Source organism: Lynx canadensis, chromosome D1, assembly GCF_007474595.2.
Source record: "Lynx canadensis isolate LIC74 chromosome D1, mLynCan4.pri.v2, whole genome shotgun sequence".
NCBI lineage: Eukaryota > Metazoa > Chordata > Mammalia > Carnivora > Felidae > Lynx > Lynx canadensis.
In genome coordinates, this window is record NC_044312.2 from 49,284,587 (window position 1) to 49,307,695 (window position 23,109).

At 40.5% G+C, this 23,109-nt stretch overlaps 1 protein-coding gene across 1 annotated transcript in view; it reads right to left on the reverse strand.

Moving 5' to 3' along the window:
* Positions 1-15,540: 15,540 nt before the first annotated feature.
* The window catches only part of LOC115526233, a 28,713-nt gene continuing 21,144 nt past the window's right edge, over positions 15,541-23,109 (reverse strand). Inside the window, exon 5 of the mRNA XM_030333701.1 lies at positions 15,541-16,204. Within this exon, the coding sequence (XP_030189561.1) occupies positions 15,578-16,204 (627 nt within the window). The 3' untranslated portion in view covers positions 15,541-15,577. The remainder of the gene's footprint in view (positions 16,205-23,109) is intronic.

Consider the following 23,109-nt stretch of genomic DNA (forward strand, 5'->3'; position numbering starts at 1 on the left):
AACAAGGACCTAAAAAAAGAGTAAATGCAAAGTGGGGAACTATTTGCTTGGTAGAAAGGCAACACAGGAAGATTGAACACATAACACTTGAAGACATAAGACTAACTTTTCATCCTGATACAGCTGAATTCAGTCCATCATCAGAATAAACTGAGAACCAATCAGACATACACACAGAGCTCAGAGGATAGGGCAAATATTTTGGATGGATGGATGGATGGATGGATGGATGGATATCCTTGGGTTAACTTTCTGTCAGAACAATCTGTCTCCCAGGATCATCAAGGTTTAGAGAACAATGGTGGCTACCTAATTTTGAAACTTCCTCATATGCCCCCCACTGCATCCCCTACCCCCTGAGGCAAGAAATCTGCAGGGAAGGAGCTTAAAACTATATGAGACCAGAAATGGTAACCCCAGGAAACATTGCTTTGGGGAGAAGTACAAGATACAAAGAAAAGGGGTGGACTAATTGGAGACAAGGCCATCAGTAATAGGAAAGAAATAATGGAGGAAAGTTAAGGATCCTACAGAAACAAAATATAAGACATGCCCATCCCCCCCATCAGAGCACCATTAGATGACACTATTTTCCATAAAAGAAACTGCATAGAAGAGGATAAAATTCATAGAAGAGGGTGCTCCTACACTATAAACTTTGTCCATGAAGTTAATTGGGATAGAAGCAGACACATCCATACAAAACTAACATAAAAATGAAAATGAGAAAATGCAAATCAAAGCCTTTCTACTGATGAAAATTCACTCTAAAACCAATCACAAAACTTAAGAAATCTGTACAGAGAGTGTAGCCTGCTTGGAATTCTCTTTCTCTCTCCCTCTCACCCTCTCTCTCTCCTCTCTCCTCTCTCCCTCTCCCTCCCTTCCTCTGTCCCTCTCCCCCACTCACAGATTCTCTTTAAAATAAAATTTTTAAAAAAATTTTTTAAATTTTTAAAATTTTAATTTTAATTCAATTGAATTAAAATTAATTTACTAAATTAAATTAATTAAAATTTTAATTTTAATTTAATTAATTAAAATTTAATTAAAATTTAAATTTTCTTAAATTTAAAAATTTAAGAAATCTGTAACACAGAACTCCAAGCTGAAGTAATATTCTCAAACAAGTATTTAAGACTATGGAAGACACCATGATTCAGAAACACAAAACTTAAGAACATAAAAGGGGTATGGGGGAAATTAAATGAGAGTTGACTGAGCTAAAGGTGGAAAGAGAAGAAAAAGACAAATCACATGAGAAAAAAAGATCAGAATCTTCCCTCCTGAAAGTGTCAGAAAGAGTCTCTCTTTTGCCCCCCTTCCTTTATTTCTCTCCTTCCTTAAATTTTCAGCTCCATCCTGCTCTGTCTGCTGTGTTTATGGGGACAAGTTCTATACCACTTCACCACTGCTACAGCCACCATGTGAAATCCCTAAGTGTCCTGCATCCTGGAGCTTCCTTGTTTTTTTTTTCTTTTTTTTAATATTTAAAATTTTTTAAATATTTATTTTTGAGAGAGAGAGAGAGCACGTGTGAGCATGAGTGGGGGAGGGGGAGGGGCAGACAGAGAGGGAGACACAGAATCTGAAGCAGGCTCCAGGCTCTGAGCTGTCAGCACAGAGCCCAATGTGGGGCTTGAACTCACGGACTGTGAGATCATGACCTGAGCTGAAGCCAGACGCTTAACCGACTAAGCCACCCAGGCTCCCCGGAGCTTCCTTATTTTCAGAGTGGAGCATCTACAAAATAAATAAGCAACATAATTTTATAGCATTGTTATGCTAGAAGAGCCCATCCAAAGAATGTCAATTTCTTTCTTTTCTTACACCCTACCCCACCCCTACTTGAATTTTGAGGTATTAGTATTTATCTTTCCCTTATTTATGCATTTTATCAGGTAAATGCAGTCATATGAATAGAAACTCTCAGGAGTGAGCAAAAATAGTCCCTAGTGTAAACATAGGCTCCTGGGTTCCTATCATATTGTCCAACACTCCACACTCAGGTGAGCCTAACAAGGAGATGGTTTAAGAAACACTATGTAAAACCACATACATTCAAGACCCAAGATTTGTGATAGGTCAAATTCTAACCATTGGAGATTATTTTATGTTGACCACTATTATCATTCCACCAAGAAAAAAAAAATTGCCTTTTATTGCATACCTAAATACATTCAATGTATTCTCCCACTTGATTCCAAAAAGAAGCAAGTACTATTATTTTTCCCTTTTTTCAGATGAGGAACTTAGAGATTGTTCATAATATTTCCCAAGGCTACACAATTAGGAAGGGGTAGAGCCAACATTCAAAACCCAGGTTGGTTTAGCTCCAGTGCTGAGGATCTTTTCCTCCACCACACTGCTCTGGAGAAAACGAGAACTTTACTTAAATTGTACATAGTGATAACTTCTGACTCTAAAAAAAATCCAATGGAAATTTTTAAAATTAAAAAAAAAATTTTAACCAAAAATAAAAAGCAAAACCAAGTAGTTTAGACACAGATGAAAGGAGACTTTGTAAATTAGAAGACAGAATATTTTTTTTTAGATTTTTTTTTTTTTTTAATTTTTTTTTTTTCAACGTTTATTTATTTTTGGGACAGAGAGAGACAGAGCATGAACGGGCGAGGGGCAGAGAGAGAGGGAGACACAGAATCGGAAGCAGGCTCCAGGCTCTGAGCCATCAGCCCAGAGCCCGACGCGGGGCTCGAACTCACGGACCGCGAGATCGTGACCTGGCTGAAGTCGGACGCCTAACCAACTGCGCCACCCAGGCGCCCCTAGATTTTTTTTTTTTAAGTAATCTCTATACCCAACATGGGTCTCAAACTCAAAACACTGAGATCAAGAGTCACAAACTTTTCCAAGTGAGCCAGCCAGGTGTCCCTAGAAAACCAAATTTTTTAATTCCCAGAATGTGGCACTGAGAGGCAAAAGGATGAGTAATATAAAAGAAATAATAAGAACACATGGAGAATACACACCAAAGTCTCACATGGATCTAATAGAATATTCAAAAAGAAATTAAAATAAATGGAGACAGGAAATCTTCAAAAAGATTATGGTTGAAATTTTTCCCAAATCTAATAAATCTATGTGCTCTCATTTCAAAAGTTCAAGTGACAAACAAGATTTTTTCAAAAACATACTACTAGATACAGTCTAGTAAAATTTGTGAAGATTAGAGATCAAGTAAAAGTATTCAAGTCTACAAGAAAATGAGAATTGGTTGGCAGAAGTGTAAACTAGGAATGGCTAAGAGGCTGTGATGTAGTCCAGGTAAGAGATGTTTGGACAAGACTGGCCTCAAGGGCATTGTTGAGAAAATAAACCCATTCAGGATATATTTTGGAAGTCAAAACTAACAGAATTTTATTCCTTTGTCTATTAAGTATTAGTGTCTACCATTTGCTAGAGGTATGCCAGTAGATAAAACAGAAGTGGAGAATGAAGGAAAGAAGTTAATCAAGACTGATTCTTACATTTGGAGCTTGAGCAGTTGGGTAGAAAGTGGTACAATTTCATACAGTTAGGAGCAGCAATTAGCCTTTATTAAGCCCTATTAAGACTATATACTAGGTACTTTATTAACATTATCTAATTTAATTCTCACAATAAACTTATGAGATACATATTTTATCCCTCTATTTTATGCACAGAGAGGGTAAATTTGTCCAAGACATCACATTGGACTAAGCCAATATTCAAACACGGGTCTGTTCGAGGCCGTATCATATCAAACAGCTTTATGATTTACAAAGTGCTTTCATACCTGTCCTTTGATTCACTCTCACAGCAATCTCATTACATAGGTAGGGAGCTCTCATCATTTTTCCCATTCCATGAATAAGGAAATTCAAGTTCAAAGAAGTTCAATGATTTGTCCTGCGTCACGCAGGTAGTGAATGACAAGTCTTACACTCATACCCAGGACTCTCCTTCTCCATCTTTTGTAATCTCTCCAGTATACCTTGATGATGTCTCCAAAACCAGAGTCCAAGTGATTTCAGAGAGGGAAGTGTGATGTTTCTCCATTCCTAAGAATAAGAGGCAGAGAGTAAGAAGAAGAAGGAAGGAAACTTACCAAAAATGGATAAAGGCAATCAAGCTTCTCCCAAATCATTGGTTCTCAAAAATGGGTCCCTGGATTTATTAGAGTCTGCATTATCTGGGAACTTATTAGAAATGCAAATTCTTAGGCCCCACAGCAGACCTATTATATCAAACTCTGGGTGTAGGTCTGGCAACCTGTTTTTAGAAGCCCTCCAGGTGATTCTGATACAAGGCAGAGTTTGAGAAACAGAGTCTTAAATCATTATCTTCCCAAGACTGTGCCCCTTTTCTAGCCCAGCTGAGGAAGTCCCAGCAGCTCTCAAGTCAGCTGCATTTACTTCTAACAGAATAGTATGAATGCTGCTTAAAATCTGATACTGAAACTACATCTGAAGCTTTAGGAAAGGAAATTCAAATAGAACTTCTCTAGCAAACACTTACCCTGGGGTATCTACCCTTTTACTCCATGTGTTCATGAACCCTGATCTTCTAAACTCAAGGTGTATAATTTGATTTTTCTTCCTAATTTTATTGTCTTGCCTTACAGAAAGGTTCTGCAAAGAATCCCTCCAGGAAATAACCAGGTTAACTCCATGCATTTTTCAAGGCTAAATTAGGCAGCATATTGATGTGGCCTCCAGAAAATTAAATGAGTAATGTGTCATCATATATTCACAGTCATGGACATTATTCTTTCATAATTTATAAGCTCCATCTTATTAAGTATTTTTAAATCTGCTTATAATTTTTTCAAAGGATTTCTAGTATTATGTGTATAAACTTATATGTAAATATATATATATATTTTTTTTTCCTGAGGATTCCTATTTTAAAAACTTTTGGCTTTCTCACCTTTAAAATTAAATAGCAATACTAAACCCTCAAGATTATTATGAAGACTAGACACAATACAGTGTTTGTCACCAGTATACACTTAATAAATGGCATCTAATGTGATAGTTTCAGCTTAATCTATTAAATCTAAATTTTCGAAATGGCCCCAAATTTTTCACTCTAATAAAGTTATTAATAGCCTGGGAGAATAATAGGAACTTAAATTTTTAATTTTAAGAAACTTTAAATATAGGAGAGAATAAGTACAGTAAAATAAACCTTATATTTCTCTTTTTCTTAACCATAATACACCAAGTAAGATGTTCTTAAGAGCTGTGGGTTGTCACTATCTAAGTGGGTGTGGAAGAGAAGAAATCACTAACAGAATGGCCCTAGTAGGGGAGAAAGTGCTCACAGAGTGAGGGACTTGAGGACTAATAGGAAAGTGAGTGGTTTCCATCCTACTTCTTCTCTACCAGAGAAGGGTAATGAATGTGTGCAGCCTGTGAGCTCAGGCTGACTGCCTTGGAATTTGGGTTCTATCACTTGCTAGCTCTGTGCTCCTGTGCAAGTCACTTAACGTTTCTGCACCTCATCTCTAAAATGGAGACCAAGGGGTGCCTGGGTGGCTCGGTTGGTAGAGCATGCAACTCTCAATCCCAGGGTTGTGAGTTCAAGCCTCACGTTGGGTGTAGAGCCTACTAGATAAATAGATAGATGATAGATAGATGATAGATAGATAGAAAGATAGATAGAGGCATCTGGGTGACTCAGTCAGTTAAGCATCTGACTCTTGATTTCAGCTCTGGTCGTGATTTCATGGCTCATGAGTTCGAGCCCCACATCAGGCTTGACACTGACAATGAGGAGCTTGCTCGGGATTCTCTCTCTCCCTCTCTCTCTGCCCCTCACCTGATTGCTCACTCTCTCTCTCAAAAAATAAGCTAAAACAACTAATTAATTTTAAAAAGTAAATAAATAAAATGGAGACCAAGAAGCATTTAAATTGCCTGGCACATAAGACAAAAATGTTTTCAAGTGTTTTATATGACCCAAGCACTCTAGGTATATGTGTACAAATTTTTTTAATCCTCAGAACAGTCCTAGGAACTATGATCATTTTACAGCTAAAGAAACTAAGTTACAGAGAAGTTGAATGATTTCCCCCCAGGGTCCCACAGCTAGTTCAGTTGCATACCCAGGATTCAAACCAAGACAGTCTGGATCCAGAACCTTCTTTTCATCTGCTACCCTATATCTCCCTTATAGCAAACAGGAGCATTTATTATCGTCACCACCACCACTTCTGCAGATGAAGATGTATATGTTGTAACTCCACAAAACTGACAACATTGACTAAGTGCCCACTGTGTTCAGAACACAATGTCAGGAACAGTTCTAGAACTCTGTCACTCCCGTCAGCAGCTTCTTTTTTTTTTTAATATTTTTAATGTTTATTTATTTTTGAGACAGAGAGAGAGCACGGACAGGGAAGGGTCAGAGAGAGAGGGAGACACAGAATCTGAAGCAGGCTCCAGGCTCTGAGCTGTCAGCACAGAGCCCCGACACAGGGCTCGAACTCACAGACCATGAGATCATGACCTGAGCCGAAGTCGGAGGCTCAACCGACTGAGCCACCCAGGTGGCCCCCATCAGCAACTTCTAATCTATTTGAGGAGATAAAATACACAGAAGTAGGCCAGAATCTACTCACTACTTATCAGATGTGCAAAGGAAAAAGAGGAGGAAGGGAGGAGAGAGAGAGAGAGAGAGAGGGAGAAGGAGAGGGAGAGGGAGAGAGAGAAGGAGAGGGAGAGGGAGGGAGAGAGAAGGAGCCTGTAGCTCTCATTTCCTATCACTTATTTCACCTTGCTCTCAAGCACTCATCCCACTGATGTGATGGGGGAGAACGTGGGAGGGAGACAGTTGGAAAACATAAAACCTAAGAGAAGATGTGCTTCTTCGCCTTGTTTCCTTCCAGTTCCTGCTGCCTCTGCTATTCCTTGGTCCCTGACTAGCATCCTGTGGGCCTCTCACTGAAGTTAAAGACTGATGTCTTGCTCACTAGCGTGGCCCTACCCTGGTTCTCACTGGAACCACTGGTCCTCTAAGACATCTGCAACTGCTTTGAGGTCACCAGTGCAGGTAGCTGGCCCTGCTCTTTGCTGTGGTATCTCTTCACTTTTAACTACTATGGACAACTCCCCTTCACCTTCTCAGTTTGTCACCCAACATCTCCCAAGTATCCCAATGCCCCAAGACCACACAGAACTTCTGGATCCCCTAGGGAACAGACCATAGAAAACTAAGGCCAAACTCTTGGGCACTTCTTTCAGCAATTCCTACTCTACCATCTAAGCACTTCATAGTTAGGAATGTTATGCTAAATTTCGTATTTCTCTTTGGGGTTTACACTGTCTTTGGATCATGTGTGAGGACATCAGGCCAGGAGATTACATGTTTTCTATCTTTATATGTCTATCTTCTTATTCACCAATATCTGATCCCAGAGTGGGGGGGGGACATCATTTATTTCTGCATTTTGCCTCCTCTCCTGACTCCCCTCTTTCACCCAGCACCAGAAGGTCTTCTGATTTCATCTTCCCTCCAGGAAGGGACATTCCTTATATCATAGACTCCTTTCCTCATTCTGGTCTTTTGGTCTAGTCCTATTAGAGAAAATATTTTGGGGAAAATAAAATTAAGAAGAGAGGAAAATGCAACAGGAGTTATTTGAAAATATTTTCTCTGTTTCATAGACACACACCATTAAGCTGTCAAGGGGGTTGTGTTAAACACTTGATAAGGTGCTGTAAAGTTCAAAGGAGTTCAAGGAGGGAACAATCATCAAAGGTAAAAATAATCCAGGAAGGCTTCCTGAAACCAATGGGATTCAGGCTGAATTTTTAAAATTTTATATTCCTTGGACAAATGGAAAAACCTAACATTGCAGGAAGGGAAAACCAGGTGAGCAATGGCGTGTGTGTAAGGTTTCCCATTTGAAGGAAGTGCAAAAGGTTTGTTTAGAAGAACAATGCAATGCAAGTTGAGATTGGGCACTAACGGCCAGCTCATGATGGACTTTGAATGCCAGACTAGATGCTGTCACAAATGCTGCCTTTTTCATCCTCTCAGAAACCCCATTAGGTGGGCAATTCCTGTATCCCCATTTTACAGAGGAGGACAGAGGCTCCAAGAAATTAAGTGGCTTAAGACCAAACAGCCAGTTAGTTGCAAAACTTTTTGTCAGTAAGTCTCAGTCTTCACACAGACCAAATAGTTATGTTTAACAGCCAGTGCTTCCATCTTCCCCTGTGATGCCTTGCTGAGGAGAAGTTGATATCCATATACCTGGAGTCGTTTTCAGCCTCACCAACACACATATTTACACACGTGCACAAATACATACACATGTGCACACACAGAGTTAGTCTGAGGTCAGCATGGATTTTTTGTGCAGCTTGAACTTTCATCTGTGTGATGTAGGCAGGACAGATACTGTTGGTACTGACAGTTGAAGGCAAATTGAATTTTCTCCTCGACTTTTCCATAGGATGTCGTTTACCAAGCACATCCCTTTTCCATATGCCACAGGCTCTGAAAACATGACCACACAAGGCACAATCACATAATGTTGCTGTTACAAGCTCCATTCAATTTACTTTGAAATGTCATTAAAAATTGCTCCTGTCAGAGTACAGACCTTGGAAATGAGAAAGGCCTGTTGGTTGTTGCTGCAGCTGATGGGCTATCACTGTTTTAGGCCACAGATGGAAACGGGGCAAGGTGGAGAGCTGGGCACAGGGAGAGCCTTTCAACAGGGGATGAATATAAGGGTGTGGGGAGGCTAACAGGCACTGGAGGGGTGGGTAAGGTGCTCAGAAGGGACCAGAGTAAATCAGAACACCCCTCCCAGTCTCCATTCCCACCTCCCAACTATCTTTATGATGAATAAGACTCTCAAAGCCCTACTCCCTCTCCACTCAACACCTCCACTTGGAAAATTGATAGAGGTCTAGGTATCCTTGAAATGTTCAACTCCAAATTTCCCTTAACCTAATTACAGTTACTTCGTCCCAATTAGGTTAAGTGTACCTACTTTCAATCCTAATCAATTTTTAGCATAGAGGTGTGGATTGTTTGATTCACATTCCTGTCCTTTCCTGCTCATTTCTTCTCTATTTTTAGCTTTTTCTCTTCAACTTCTCTCAGAAAATGGGGCAGAATTCTCAGCTGACTCTGTATCTTAATGGACTCCTGTTTCTCTTGCTTTTTTTCTTGTTTTTAAGCCTATTTACTTACATTATATAATCATACCTATAAGCACAAGCCATTTGTTCTCTAAATCCTACACCAATGGATTTGAGACAAGGAGCAAAGTATATTAAATGTCAGTGCTTTTTAGCACATATTCACCATGAGGGTCAAACCGGGGGTGCCACACACAGAAGACTGTCCTAGTCATAGGTGCTTATGGGGAGACCACTCTGAACTCAGAGCTCCCTCCAGCTCTGGATAAGGCAGGCCAGTTTCTCTGGGCGTGACATGAGTGCTATCTCAGCATTTGTTTGCCTGGTTTCCATCACTGGACTCTAGTGTACAATGAACTCTTTTCCCCAAGGAGAGTCTGTCTGTCCAGAGGTGTACACAGGCATATTATTGCTTTTCTTAACTTTTGAGTATTTTGTTCAATTGCTACATTTTGAATTTCTATTTGTCACCACTTTGTCCTGCACACACGGTCCTCAGGACACACTTTTCCCACACCTTTGGACATTTTCACATTGATCTCTCTAAGACCCTACCCTCCTAGAAAACAACTCCTGGAAAGCCTTCCCTAAGTATGCCCACAAGAGTACAGATGCTTCTTTGTGCTCTCATCATATTTTATACATGAAAGCAACTTTTAGGGCAATCTTCACACTGGAATACAACTGCTTGTTTGCATCTCTGTTTCAAGAGATGCTGGGTGCTAGAGAATAGGGACTCTATTAGGGTCTCCAGAGAAATAGAACCAACAGAATGTGTGTGTGTGTATAGAAAGAGAAATTAATTTATTCGATGACATTGGTTCATGTTACTGTACAAGCTTGGCTAGTTCAAAATCTGATGGGGGAGGAGGGTAGGTGACAGGCTGGACACTCAGGAAAGATTTGCAGTTCAAGTCCAAAGGCAGTCTGCTATAGAACCAGAAAGAGGCGATGTTGCAGATGAAGTATGTTAACAGTCTGCTGGAGAATTCCCCTTGCTCAGGGGAGGAGGTCAGCCTTTTGTTCTATTAAGGCCTTCAACTGATTGGATGAGGCCCACCCATATTAGGGATGGCACTCTGCTTTACCCTATGCACATTGGTTTAAATGTAAGTCTCATCCAAAAACACTCTCACAGAATAATGTTTAACCAAATATCTGGGCTCCGTGGCCCAGACAAGTTGACACATAAAATTAACATATCGCATGAACTTTGTCTCATTTGTCTTTGACATCCTCAGCACCCAGCAAAGTCTTAATAGACAGGATTTTTGTTGAATGAATGATGTCCAATAATTAGAGAAACAACTCTCAGAGACTTGAAACATCCAGTTTAATGTGACCCACACATTTCTTTTTGACTTATCAATAGAATTTTTTAAAATATCCTCTATAAAGTAGCAGTATTCTATTTAGAAATTGATGGAAAATCTGGACCTGTAGGCAAAAATGTTAGTAAAAAATCCTATTAAGAGTGGCACAAAAACAGACACACAGACCAATGGAATAGAATAGAAACCCCAGAACTAGACCCACAAACGTATGGCCAACTCATCTTTGACAAAGCAGGAAAGAACATCCAATGGAAAAAAGACAGCCTCTTTAACAAATGGTGCTGGGAGAACTGGACAGCAACATGCAGAAGGTTGAAACTAGACCACTTTCTCACACCATTTACAAAAATAAACTCAAAATGGATAAAGGACCTAAATGTGAGACAGGAAACCATCAAAACCTTAGAGGAGAAAGCAGGAAAAGACCTCTCTGACCTCAGCCGTAGCAATCTCTTACTCGACACATCCCCAAAGGCAAGGGAATTAAAAGCAAAAGTGAATTACTGGGACCTTATGAAGATAAAAAGCTTCTGCACAGCAAAGGAAACAACCAACAAAACTAAAAGGCAACCAACGGAATGGGAAAAGATATTTGCAAATGACATATCAGACAAAGGGCTAGTATCTAAAATCTATAAAGAGCTCACCAAACTCCACACCCGAAAAACAAATAACCCAGTGAAGAAATGGGCAGAAAACATGAATAGACACTTCTCTAAAGAAGACATCCAGATGGCCAACAGGCACATGAAAAGATGTTCAGCGTCGCTCCTTATCAGGGAAATACAAATCAAAACCACACTCAGGTATCACCTCACGCCAGTCAGAGTGGCCAAAATGAACAAATCGGGAGACTATAGATGCTGGAGAGGATGTGGAAAAACGGGAACCCTCTTGCACTGTTGGTGGGAATGCAAATTGGTGCAGCCGCTCTGGAAAGCAGTGTGGAGGTTCCTCAGAAAATTAAAAATAGACCTACCCTATGACCCAGCAATAGCACTGCTAGGAATTTATCCAAGGGATACAGGAGTACTGATGCATAGGGGCACTTGTACCCCAATGTTCATAGCAGCACTCTCAACAATAGCCAAATTATGGAAAGAGCCTAAATGTCCATCAACTGATGAATGGATAAAGAAATTGTGGTTTATATACACAATGGAATACTACGTGGCAATGAGAAAAAATGAAATATGGCCTTTTGTAGCAACGTGGATGGAACTGGAGAGTGTGATGCTAAGTGAAATAAGCCATACAGAGAAAGACAGATACCATATGGTTTCACTCTTATGTGGATCCTGAGAAACTTAACAGGAACCCATGGGGGAGGGGAAGGAAAAAAAAAAAAAAAAGAGGTTAGAGTGGGAGAGAGCCAAAGCATAAGAGACTGTTAAAAACTGAGAACAAACTGAGGGTTGATGGGGGGTGGGAGGGAGGGGAGGGTGGGTGATGGGTATTGAGGAGGGCACCTTTTGGGATGAGCACTGGGTGTTGTATGGAAACCAATTTGTCAATAAATTTCATATATATATAAATAAATTAATTAATTAATTAATTAATTAAAAAAAATCCTATTAAGAGAAAAATAAGCCTCTGTTCAGGAATAAGAAAGGGTATGTCATGGCTGCCCTTAAAACTGAGACCGTATACTCTCATGGTCCTTCTCCTTCAAGGGCCCTGAGTAGAAATGGAAATACATACAGCAAGAACTTTCAAACTAATCCCTAGGCACAGCCTGCACCTTCTCTACCATTGCTGTTACTCTTAAGCCACATGAACCACCGGTAGAGATAGTAATTGATAGAGTGCTGGATTTTGTCCAACAAATTCGGAGAGGCCACTTTCCCGCTTCCTCATTCTTTGGTCTGTGTTTGACTCTTCAAACCTTATATATGTCCCCTGAACTCAGGGGGAGAAGGGAGGTGAATTGGATGTACCACTGTGAATTATACTAAGACTATACTTAATAGAATGTCTTTGAAAGACCCATTATGATATCATAATACAGAGATCACATGTGAGCATTCTACCTAACCAGCAAGAGAAGAAATACTCCCAAAGTTGCCTGAGGATTTTATTCATTTATTCCAGTCCCTTGTTTAATGGCACTAGTGAATTGAGCTCCTTCTTTGGGACTCATTTTTGCAGTTTTGATGTAGCTGTACAGTTTTCAAGAGGAGCAAAGTGAGCACTTATTCATTCATTCAAAACCCACTTATTGATGCCCTGTGTTAAGCCATGAAGATGAGTATGAAATAGCTCCTGGCTTCAAATAGCCCAGTGGGTGGAGGCAGCCACATAAAGATGGTATGGTAGCATTATCTGTGTTAACAAAATACTGGACACCAACTAAATGTCTCCAAGAAAAAATAGCAATTATGGAACAGACCCATAATCCCTAAACTTTGGAAACTGGAAGTGACTTCATAACTTACTTGGTAGCAGAGCCTGATATGAACTAACACAAAGCTATTTAATATCTGTATTATTCCTCTTAAAGTGAACATTCTCTACCTTTTAACCAGAAATATTCATGTGTTTGATTACCAAATGCCTCTCAAGACACTACTGGGGACATTATGTAATTGATGGAATATATATCCTATTATCTTTATAAAAACAAGCAAAAAAGGCTGTATTTGGGGGACTCCTGGCTGGCTTAGTTGGTAGAGCATGTGACTCTTGATCTTGGGGTTGTGAGTTCAAGCCCTACACTGGGTGTATAGCTTACATAAATGAATGAATGAATGAATGAATGGCTATATGTGAAAACATATTTGGCCCCAGGGATTTTTACTAAAGCCCGAGGACCTGTGTACTGATAGAGTGGGATTCTATCAGCAATGACAATGAATGAGTCACATATAACATCATTGAGTTCCAAAAACATGATGAATGAAAGAAAGCAAGTCACAGAACAAAACATTCAGTATGATACGTGTTTGCTAAAGTTCAAATCCTAACAAACTTAACACTATATTGCTTAGGAGTATGCATATTTTGCCAGTACTTAAAATTGTAACTAAAAGCACAGGACTCATAAACACAGATTGTGAATGGTGGTTCCTCTGTGAGGGGCCCTCAGTTTAAAAGTGATAGAGCAGTTGGTGCACTGGCAGCATTCTGGCACAAATGCTTGATGAAGGCATTCAGGCAGGGTCCCCACTTGGGGCCAGAGAGCATAGGAAGAGAGCCAGTGGGGTGTGAGATGGAGTTATGTGCTCTGCTAATGGGAGGCTGTTATAGTCCTCCTACAATGACTTCTTTGCAAAGTTACTGTGTTGAACCCATACCTAACCAGACAAGTGACTCACTTTTCTAGGCTCTCCTTTCTCTTTGCCCTAGTCTTAACTTCACATGCCCTGATTAGACTAAAGTGGAGTTGGTTCAGATAGAAGCTGGCAATAGGGGATACGATAAAAATAAAGGCTGCAGTTGTGTGGGGAGCTCTGATGAGAAAGTATGCAGTTAATAATCTCCACTCAACAGGAAGCCAAGGTATAATTGATTCATCTCTAAGTTTGCATTCCTGATGTTATGAGCATTTCAAACAATTTATGAAAATTGCTAATGAGAATGCAAACCAATTTGATATTTAGAACAGTTAGCCTCATTAAAAACCAATCACAATCTCTACTCACAGTCCCCCTACCTCATTCTACTTTTGCACACAGAGGCTGCCTCGTTGGATCTGACTGATGAGTAGAGCCTGAGATAAAATTGTAGAATTCTTAAATGTTATAAACTTTAGAGTCAGATGGCAGTGCCCTCACTAGTTCTTGGGGAAGATGTAAACCTGATTGGGAACAGTGGATGTGAGAGAATAATATTTATCACATATCCTTCATTGTAACTTACTGCAGATTTTCATTCATCCATTTATCCATTCATTCTCTCCTTAGCCAGGCACTGTGCCAGACACTGCAGGTTGGAAAGTTGAATATGGCCCATGCTCTTAAAAAATGCTCCCCATTAGAAATGAATACAGGGGCACTTGGGTGGCTCAGTTGGCTAAGTGTCTGACTTTTGATTATGGCTCAGGTCGTGTTCTCACAGTTCATGAGTCTGAGACTGCATCGGGCTCACAGCATGGAGTCCCTCTCTCTCTGGCCCCCCATCTCGCTCGCTCGCTCTCTCTTTCTCTCTCTCTCTCTCTCTCTCTCAGAATAAATAACTAAACATTAAAAAAATGAATACAAACAAGAGAACAGACGATTACAAGCAATATAATAAGTGCTATTACAGAATAAACACAAAGCCAACCACTGGACAATTCTATAGAATAAATAGACTGCTATTTACTTATGGAATAAAATTAACTGTGCTCTCTGGAGGCATGCATTAAGAGGACCAAAGGTGCTGCTGAAATATAAGGAAGTGCTAAGCAAGGACAGAAAGGCTCCATTAGAAGGTGATATTGAGTTTTGAAGAATGAGTAGCAACCAGCCATGTGAAAGAAGGAAAATGGGAGAGAAGCATGAAGGAACAGTTTTGTTCCTCATGAAATAAGGTTTGTTCTTTAGCTTGAATTATTTGACCATGAAGATATCAAGTCTACTTCCTGTCAGTTCCCTTCATTTTTGAGAAATTTTAAGTTAAAGATTTTTTAGGTTATAAATCTGCAAATTCCATTTGGACAAGGAAAAATTCCTGAAGGTCCAACAGACCAAGTATAGGTAACTATCCTGGGGAATCTGGAATTGAAAGCCTATGTGGGAACAAATAAATGTAAAGAATAATAAAAATAGTTTCTATTACTTTAGTGCCCGCTCTGCCCCCAGGCCCTAGATGGGGCACTTTGTAAATAACATCTCAGTGAGCCCTTGCAAAAACTGCAAGTGGTGTGCTTTATAGACGTTGCAACTGAGGCTCAAAGCAATAAATTTACCTGCCCAAAGTCACAGAGATAGTACGGGAAGGACTAGTTTTGTTTGATCTCAAGGCTTTGCTCCTGACGAAAATGAAATGAATTAAGAAAGAAATAGTAAAAAGCTTTAAGAAGTCATATAAAGCTCTCGCTGTTCTGGATCTCTCTAACTGTAATTGTGTAGGAGAATCTAATCTTTTTTTTTTTTTTTTTTTTTTTTTTTGAGAATCATTTTATTGCACGCGTTTTGGGGAGTGGGAGTCCCCCGGGGTAGCAAGGAGGTAACAACACAGAGCAGGCCCCGTCCTAGCGGGCCGCTCCGGGGCCGGGGCCGGGGCGGGGCCTGTGCCCGGAGGCAGGATCTCTGGGATCTCTGGGCCTCCAGGTCGGGGCTGCAGCTGCTGCCTCTGCACTCGCTCCTGGAGCTTGGCTCTGTTGGCCCTGGCCCGGGCCCGTGTGTCATTGTAGATGGCTGTGATGATCCGATCCTTTTCATCCATGAAGCTGCGGTGGATCTGCTCCAGCTTCCTGAAAACAGCATAGTGCAGGCCCATGCCCGCCAACATGATCAGGAGGCAGTACCCCAGCACCCGCTGGTTGTGCTTGTGCTGCTGCTGCCTCGACTCTGGTCGCTGAGGCCTCACACTGTGAAACTGGGCCCGGTATTGGGCATTGGGGGATTCCCAGGAGCTGCTGTGTGCTTGAGCAGACCCAGGACGGGCTGTTCTTCCTGGAGACTTTGGAGAAGTGGCTGAGCAGAGCTGGCGATCATAGCTGAGGCGGCTCTCCTCCCGGCTGATCACTCGGTATGCTTCGCTCAGCTCCACAAAGCGGCTGTGCAGGAGAAGGACCCACTTCTCCTTGTGTAAATGTAATCAGAATAAAGTAATAGTTTTAAACTTGTATTCTTTTACACTCTTAAGTGATGCACATTTTTGAGAAGCATTTCCATCACTTCCTTACAGGTACAAAATAATCTGTGTAAGTTCCAAGGAAACCACCAGATGGTAACGCTAGCTTCAATAAAATAATCAAGAAGTTACTGTGTGCAGTGGATTTTATTACTGGTGAGAGTTACACAAATATATCCCACTTTCTCCAATGTACAACAACAGAATCCCAGAGAGAACATCGTCCAACAGCTCAAGGGAATAAATAAACAGTATTGATATCGAACCACAATATCCCCTGGCATAAACAACAAAAATAAGCCTTTACTTTCTCTTTTAAAAATTCTGAAGATTTACTTCAGCAAAACATTTCTGAATCACAAGCTTGAATAAAAAGACACCCTCCTGTAATGGTCAAGGTTGTCCAGAGAAACAGAACAAATAGGGTGTATATCGAGAGAAAGAGACATTTATTTTAAGGAATTGGCTTACACAATTGTGGGAGCTGGCACTCCCAAATCTGTAGGACAAGCTGGCAGGCTGGAGACTGAGGGAAGAATTAATATTGCAGTCTTGAGTCTGAAGGCCATCTGGAGGCAAAATTCCTCCTTCCTCATTGGACCTGTCTTTTCTCTGAAGGCTTTCGACTGATGAAGCCCATCCACGTTATGGAGGGTAATCTTCTGTACTCAAAGGCTACTGATTTAAATGTTAATCATAACTAAAAAATACCTTCACAGCAACATCCAGACTGGCATTTGACCCAATAACTGAGTGCCACAGCCTGGCCAAGTCAACACATAAAATTAGCCAGCACATCTCCCATATCCCAAATCTCAATAAATGGCAGCACCATGCACCTGACTGCCCAAGTAAGAAACACGAAATCTTCTAGATCCTTTGTCTTCCCTCACCCCACATATGCAAGTTCTAAAAAGACTAACTCCCTTGGGGCGCCTGGGTGGCGCAGTCGGTTAAGCGTCCGACTTCAGCCAGGTCACGATCTCACGGTCCGTGAGTTCGAGCCCCGCCTCGGGCTCTGGGCTGATGGCTCAGAGCCTGGAGCCTGTTTCCGATTCTGTGTCTCCCTCTCTCTCTGCCCCTCCCCCGTTCATGCTCTGTCTCTCTCTGTCCCAAAAATAAATAAACGTGGAAAAAAAAAAAAAAAATTAAAAAAAAAAAAAAAAAAAAAAAAGACTAACTCCCAAATATTTTTAGACTTAGTTTCTTCCTTCTCAACCCCATGCCTACCACTGAACACATGTATCTTACCTGAGTTATTAAAATGGCCACCTAATAGGATTTCTTGCCTCAAATGTCCTCCTCTTCTTACATTTTGAAATCATTAGACTCCTTTCCCTTCTTAAAATGCTTCAGTGATTCTTCATTGTTTTCTAAAGAAAATCCAAGCTCCCTAAATTATGACCTACAGGTCCCTCATGATCTGGCCCCTGTTTACTTCTCCTGCTTCATCTCCTACCTCTTAATCTTACCCCAAACCTGGACAACTATTTGAAGATGCCAAATACTCCATGAATTTTTCACATTGTGGTGACAGTTCACATGCTGCTCCCTCTGCTAGTAATGTCATGTTCATCTGGCAAATGCCTACTCCTCCATGCTCACGTCCCAAATTTTCCTTCTTCCTCGATCATGCCCACCTTCGCCACCCACACCTCATACCATGCATAGTTACGTTCTCCTTTCCCTGAGTTCCCATGGTACTTCGTTCATATTTCTATCAATCTCATTTCATACACACATAATACATCTACTTATATGCTTGTCATCAGTGATTTTGTTAAAAGATTAGATTTTAGTCTTTATCTTTGTACCCACAGTTCAAAAGACAAAGATAATGCCCAGTATAATGCCCAACATGAAGCAAACACCCAACAAATGTTTGCAATGGACTTTTTACTTGTTTGTAAACATCTCCTTTTAGACTTAAGCTCCTTAAAAAATGAGAAAAATAATGGTGTCTGTTTGGTTTACCTGATGTTTTTGGCATAGTGCCTGGTTCATAGGACACAGCTAATAAAGATTTGTCCAATGAATGAGCACCTTTGCTATTAAATTTCATCATCTCAATCTCAAATATTCTTTCAATTTGTCTTTTACCGAAGTCTTCAGCTAGGTAGAAAGGCTCTTGTTGGTATGAACTAGTCTTCTACTTTTTTGTTGTTCTTTATCCTCTTTCCCCCTACCCATCCTAGGTCTAGAAGAATGTTGGATACATGCTACGGATTTAATTGATGCTTTCTGATCAAATGATGAATAAGTTTTACACCTTTCTTGTGTATTCTTTTCTCTGAATCAGAGCTTCCCTATACCAAAACCTATCCCTGAACCTGTTATAGTGAACTGTTGAAAATCAGGCCGAGTGAGTCTACCCAACAAAGTCCACTCTATTCAAGAGAGATGGAGTGCATATCTCTTGTGATTAACCTGTACACGTCTCAGAAAGGCACACATCTGTACTCTCCAAGAGGATTATATTTCATCCTGATGCTCAAATGGATGATGAGGGCAGGGAGAGTCAGAAGGAGGAAAGCCTCTGCAGAAGAAGAGAGTTTCAGAAGGTACCTTGGGACTAAACTGAAGCCAGAGCTTTATGAAGTTGTGGCTTTATCTAGAACCAAAAAGCAACAGCTCACCCTGAGCCAAGCAACTCACTGGTACCTCTTGGGCAAGCATCACCCGGGAGGTAATAAGCCCTTTACATCAAGAGTCTTTGATCAGAGTTCTGGGCATCCCAGCCACGTGTACAGCTAAAACTTTGAACTCCCACATCTCATTCCCACTTTGACTCCTCACTTCTGCTCTATTCCTTTTGACTGTGTCTTCTATTTTAAGTCCAAGGTCAGACCTGAAAGGCCTAAAAACAAATATGACTTCTCCAATGTCACCCCCTTGAACACGGTTTTATAGGATAAACGGTATATCAGAATGGGGCTTTGGGTTAAGGCAGATTTAATAATATCTACTCCATAGATAATCTTAGTCCATTCAGGCCCCTACAACAAAATACCATAAACTGAGTGTCTAATAAACAGCAAACATTTCTTGTAGTTCTGAAGGCTGGGGGGTCTAAGATCAAGGTACTGGCGGATTCAGTGGTGAAAACCTACTTCATGGTTTACAGATGGAGACTTCTTGCTGTGTCCTCGCATGATGGAAGGGCTAGGGAGCTTTCTAAGGTCTCTTTTATAAGGACATTAATACAATTCCTGAGGACTCCATCCTTAAAGTCCTGCCTCCAAATATCACATTGGCCATTAGGTTTCAACATATGAATTTTGGAGGAACACAACATTCAGACCATAGCAGGGTAATTTTGTTTATTAAATGAGATAAACAAGAGTAGCTATTAGCATCATTCACCTCTCTTTGTCCTCAAATGTAGGGGTAGATGAGCATATAACCAGACCCAGTCAATTGTCCCACCCTTTCCTTCTGATCACAGTAATTGATAAATGGGCATAAGGCCCAGGTATAACAAATGAGCTCAATGTTTATAAGGTTTGGAAATGGAAAATGGGAGATTAAGTCTCACTTTTCTTTGGAATCATAAGCTCTAAGAATGACATAAGACTCTAAAAACAAACTCGATAGCCATCTTTACTCCCACATAGAAAGACCCTGGCTGAGAATTAAGCCAATAGATGAAATCTAACCAATACTTACAGGAACTGTATCTTAATATGTCTGAACTTCAGAATCTAGCAGTACATAAAGCTAACTCTGATCTTAGATTTTCCAGTACATGGACTATTGTCTTCCAGTACATGGACTAGTGTCTCTTTTTTGCTTACTCTAATTTGAATTGGGTTTTCATCACATGAAACAGACTATGGAACTATATAGAAGAAGTTCATTTCCTCAGTTTCTAGGGGCCAGATTCCAAAGATGAACAGTAAGGGAAAGGAGTCAAAATCCCTGCTTACTACCATTTGTTCTCAGATCAGGTACCATCTGGCCTTTCTGAAAAACTGTGCATTCTAAAATTTACTGAATCATGTGTTATATCAGGAGGATGCGTAACAAGGAGGATGATAAGAATTTTTAGACAAAAGGATCTACTCTTCTCAGCTAACCAATAAGAAAACCGGATCGTGTCTACAGATCCATTTTTATATCAGTCTGTGTATCTGTCTGGGTTTGGTCTGGCCACTCTAAGCATTCCAACAGAGGGACCTTAATATAGGAACCACTTCATGATTTATCCTGGTATTCAGAGATCTTGGAAGCCATGTAATTCATCTCCAACTTTGTATAGAGAGAAACTGATGCTCAGAGAGACAGTGGGGCATGACCAGAAGTAGAGCTGTTAGAGCTAGATTCAAGTCTAGATTCCTATCTAACCACCTGTCCCACCAGAAAAAGGGCAACCATGTATTTTCAATGCCACCAATACCACCCCTTAGAAGCACAGATAATGGTAAGACACTAAGCTTTAAGGATTTCCTTCTTTCATGCTATGAGATCCTGAGCAGGTTATTTTTTTTATATAAATTTTCTTAACGTTTTTATTATTTTTGAGAGACAGAGAGAGACAGGCCATGAGCAGAGGAGAGGCAGAGAGAGAGGGAGATACAGAATCTGAAGCAGGCTCCAGGCTCAGAGCTGTCAACACAGAGCCTGATGTGGGGCTCAAACCCATGAAGTGGGAGATAGTGACCTGAGCCAAAGTCAGCTGCCCAACTGACTGAGCCACTCAGGCACCCCTAAATCGTGAGCAGGTTATTAACCTCACTCTTCAGAGTGTGACCTCCATACCAGCAGCCTTAGCAATATCTGGGAGGTTGTTGGAAATGCAGAATCTCAAGCCCCACACCAGACCTAATGAAACAGAATCTTATTTTAACAAAATCTCCAGGCAATGTACATACACATTAAAGTTAGAAAAGTATGGACTTAAATTATCTGAACCTCTATTTATTTCTTCATCTGTTAAATGGGATAATAGTACCTACCTTGTGAGATTGTTCCAAAAATTATAAGTAAGGTAATTTGCAAACCATCAGATGCCTTGATTGAAAAGTTTAGATTTTTTTCAAGGAGATTTAAAGTTCAGCCACCTGGCAACATTACAATAAAGGAAATCTTGATACACTGCTTTAATTTAATTCAAATTTCTTATAGCTTATAGTAATGATTACAGTAGGAGCTAGAAAATAATTCAAATTAAGAAACAATATATTTAGTTGTTGGGTTTGGGGGGGTAGTCTGCTGTCTTGGCTCATTCCCTAGAGAGACAACCTGGAGCAAGGAATTTACCTTCATTCACTTGAGTATCTGCATCTGTGAAGCAAGGATAACAATGTGTTATGTAGTGATGAGAATTCAGTGAGATAACCCACGAGAAGCACTTGGCACATAGCCTAGCACATGGCTTGTTCCCAGAGAAAACCAGCCGCCATCACCATCATCATCGACTTTGTCACCATCTTTCAGTCGTGTCTTCTAATACGTCCCCCAAGGACTGTGACTTGGGGAGGTCCCAACACAAACACTCAGGACAGGAGCCTGTCTCTCTTTGACGTGAATAATGAATTGAAATCTTCATTTTCCTTCCATAAACATACACTCATCAAGGGCAAGTAAACTCAGGTTTCTCATATTTAAACTTCTCTAACTCCTTACTAGTTCTCTTTGTCCTGGCTAAGGACATTTTTTTTCAAAATGTGTACAGAAAAGCTCAAGATGTTTACATGCAGCCTGCTAACTTCGTTTTTATCTCCTTCAATAGAGCACAAATGATAGCATTTCAGGTGTTGCACAGCTACATTCAGTTCAGAATTACTATATTTTCACCAAGTTTTCATACTATCTGCAATGTGATTCTCCACAGGGGCTTTGCAGAATACTAGGATTCCAGTTACTTAATGTATTTTCCTGCCCCACCAATTATATAGAAAGAGCCACCTCCATTTTTCATATCAGAACAAGTTCCAGAAAAGGAGATTCAATCAGCTCACATTTTGGCATACATACTATATTACCTCAGTACAACCCCTAGGAAGTAACTTAGTCCCAGAGACCTTTGATAACTTAGTAAATGGTAACTGAGTCATGTTGGTAACTTGCCCCAAGTTGCAAAGTTGCAATGTTGTTAGAAAGGACAACACTCAGGTCTTAAAAATTTCAAAGTTGCACAGTCCAGGGTCTCCCAAACCATAAAGCTGGGTTATTCTTCCCAGTGTTTGACCTAATCTCTTCTTCTGTAGTCTAAGCCTAATTTATCTTATCCTGCCACCTACATACAAATCTTCAGGAATTCCTTTTTAAGTCTCACTCACCTTTCCCTTCTCACAGATATCTTCTTGGGAAAAAGTAGTTCAATCCCACTAACCTCAGAGCCAGCCATCTTTGAATGGGAGCAGGTGGACCAAAGTGTGATATGTTCACTCCCTTGAGGGTTAGGGTAAAGAAAGGAGAAGCCTATAAATTGTGAACACCCTGCAGTCACAATCTGGGTTTCTGACTCTGAGCAACTGAGAGCACAGGGAGTAATTGTAGACTCTTGCTTTTGTATTACGCCCGACAATTTTCAAAGCACATTCACATCCTTTGAATCTTCCAACCATCCCATGAGGAGGGCAGAACAGAATTATGGTGCCTCACACTTTCAGGTGAGTAAAATGAGGCTCAGAAAGGCCAAATGATTTTTCCAAAATCACAAAGCTAGTGAGCAATCAGGCTGAAACTAGCTGGAACCAGGCTATCTCTCACACATATTGAAAAAAAAAAAAAAAGCTCAGGATGGATCCTGCTTTAAGCTACTGTTAGAAATGTTCTGATCATCACTTGCTGCTTTAATGGAGATGAACTGGCAGTTAGCTGAGAACAAGAATAGTACACAAACCTACTAT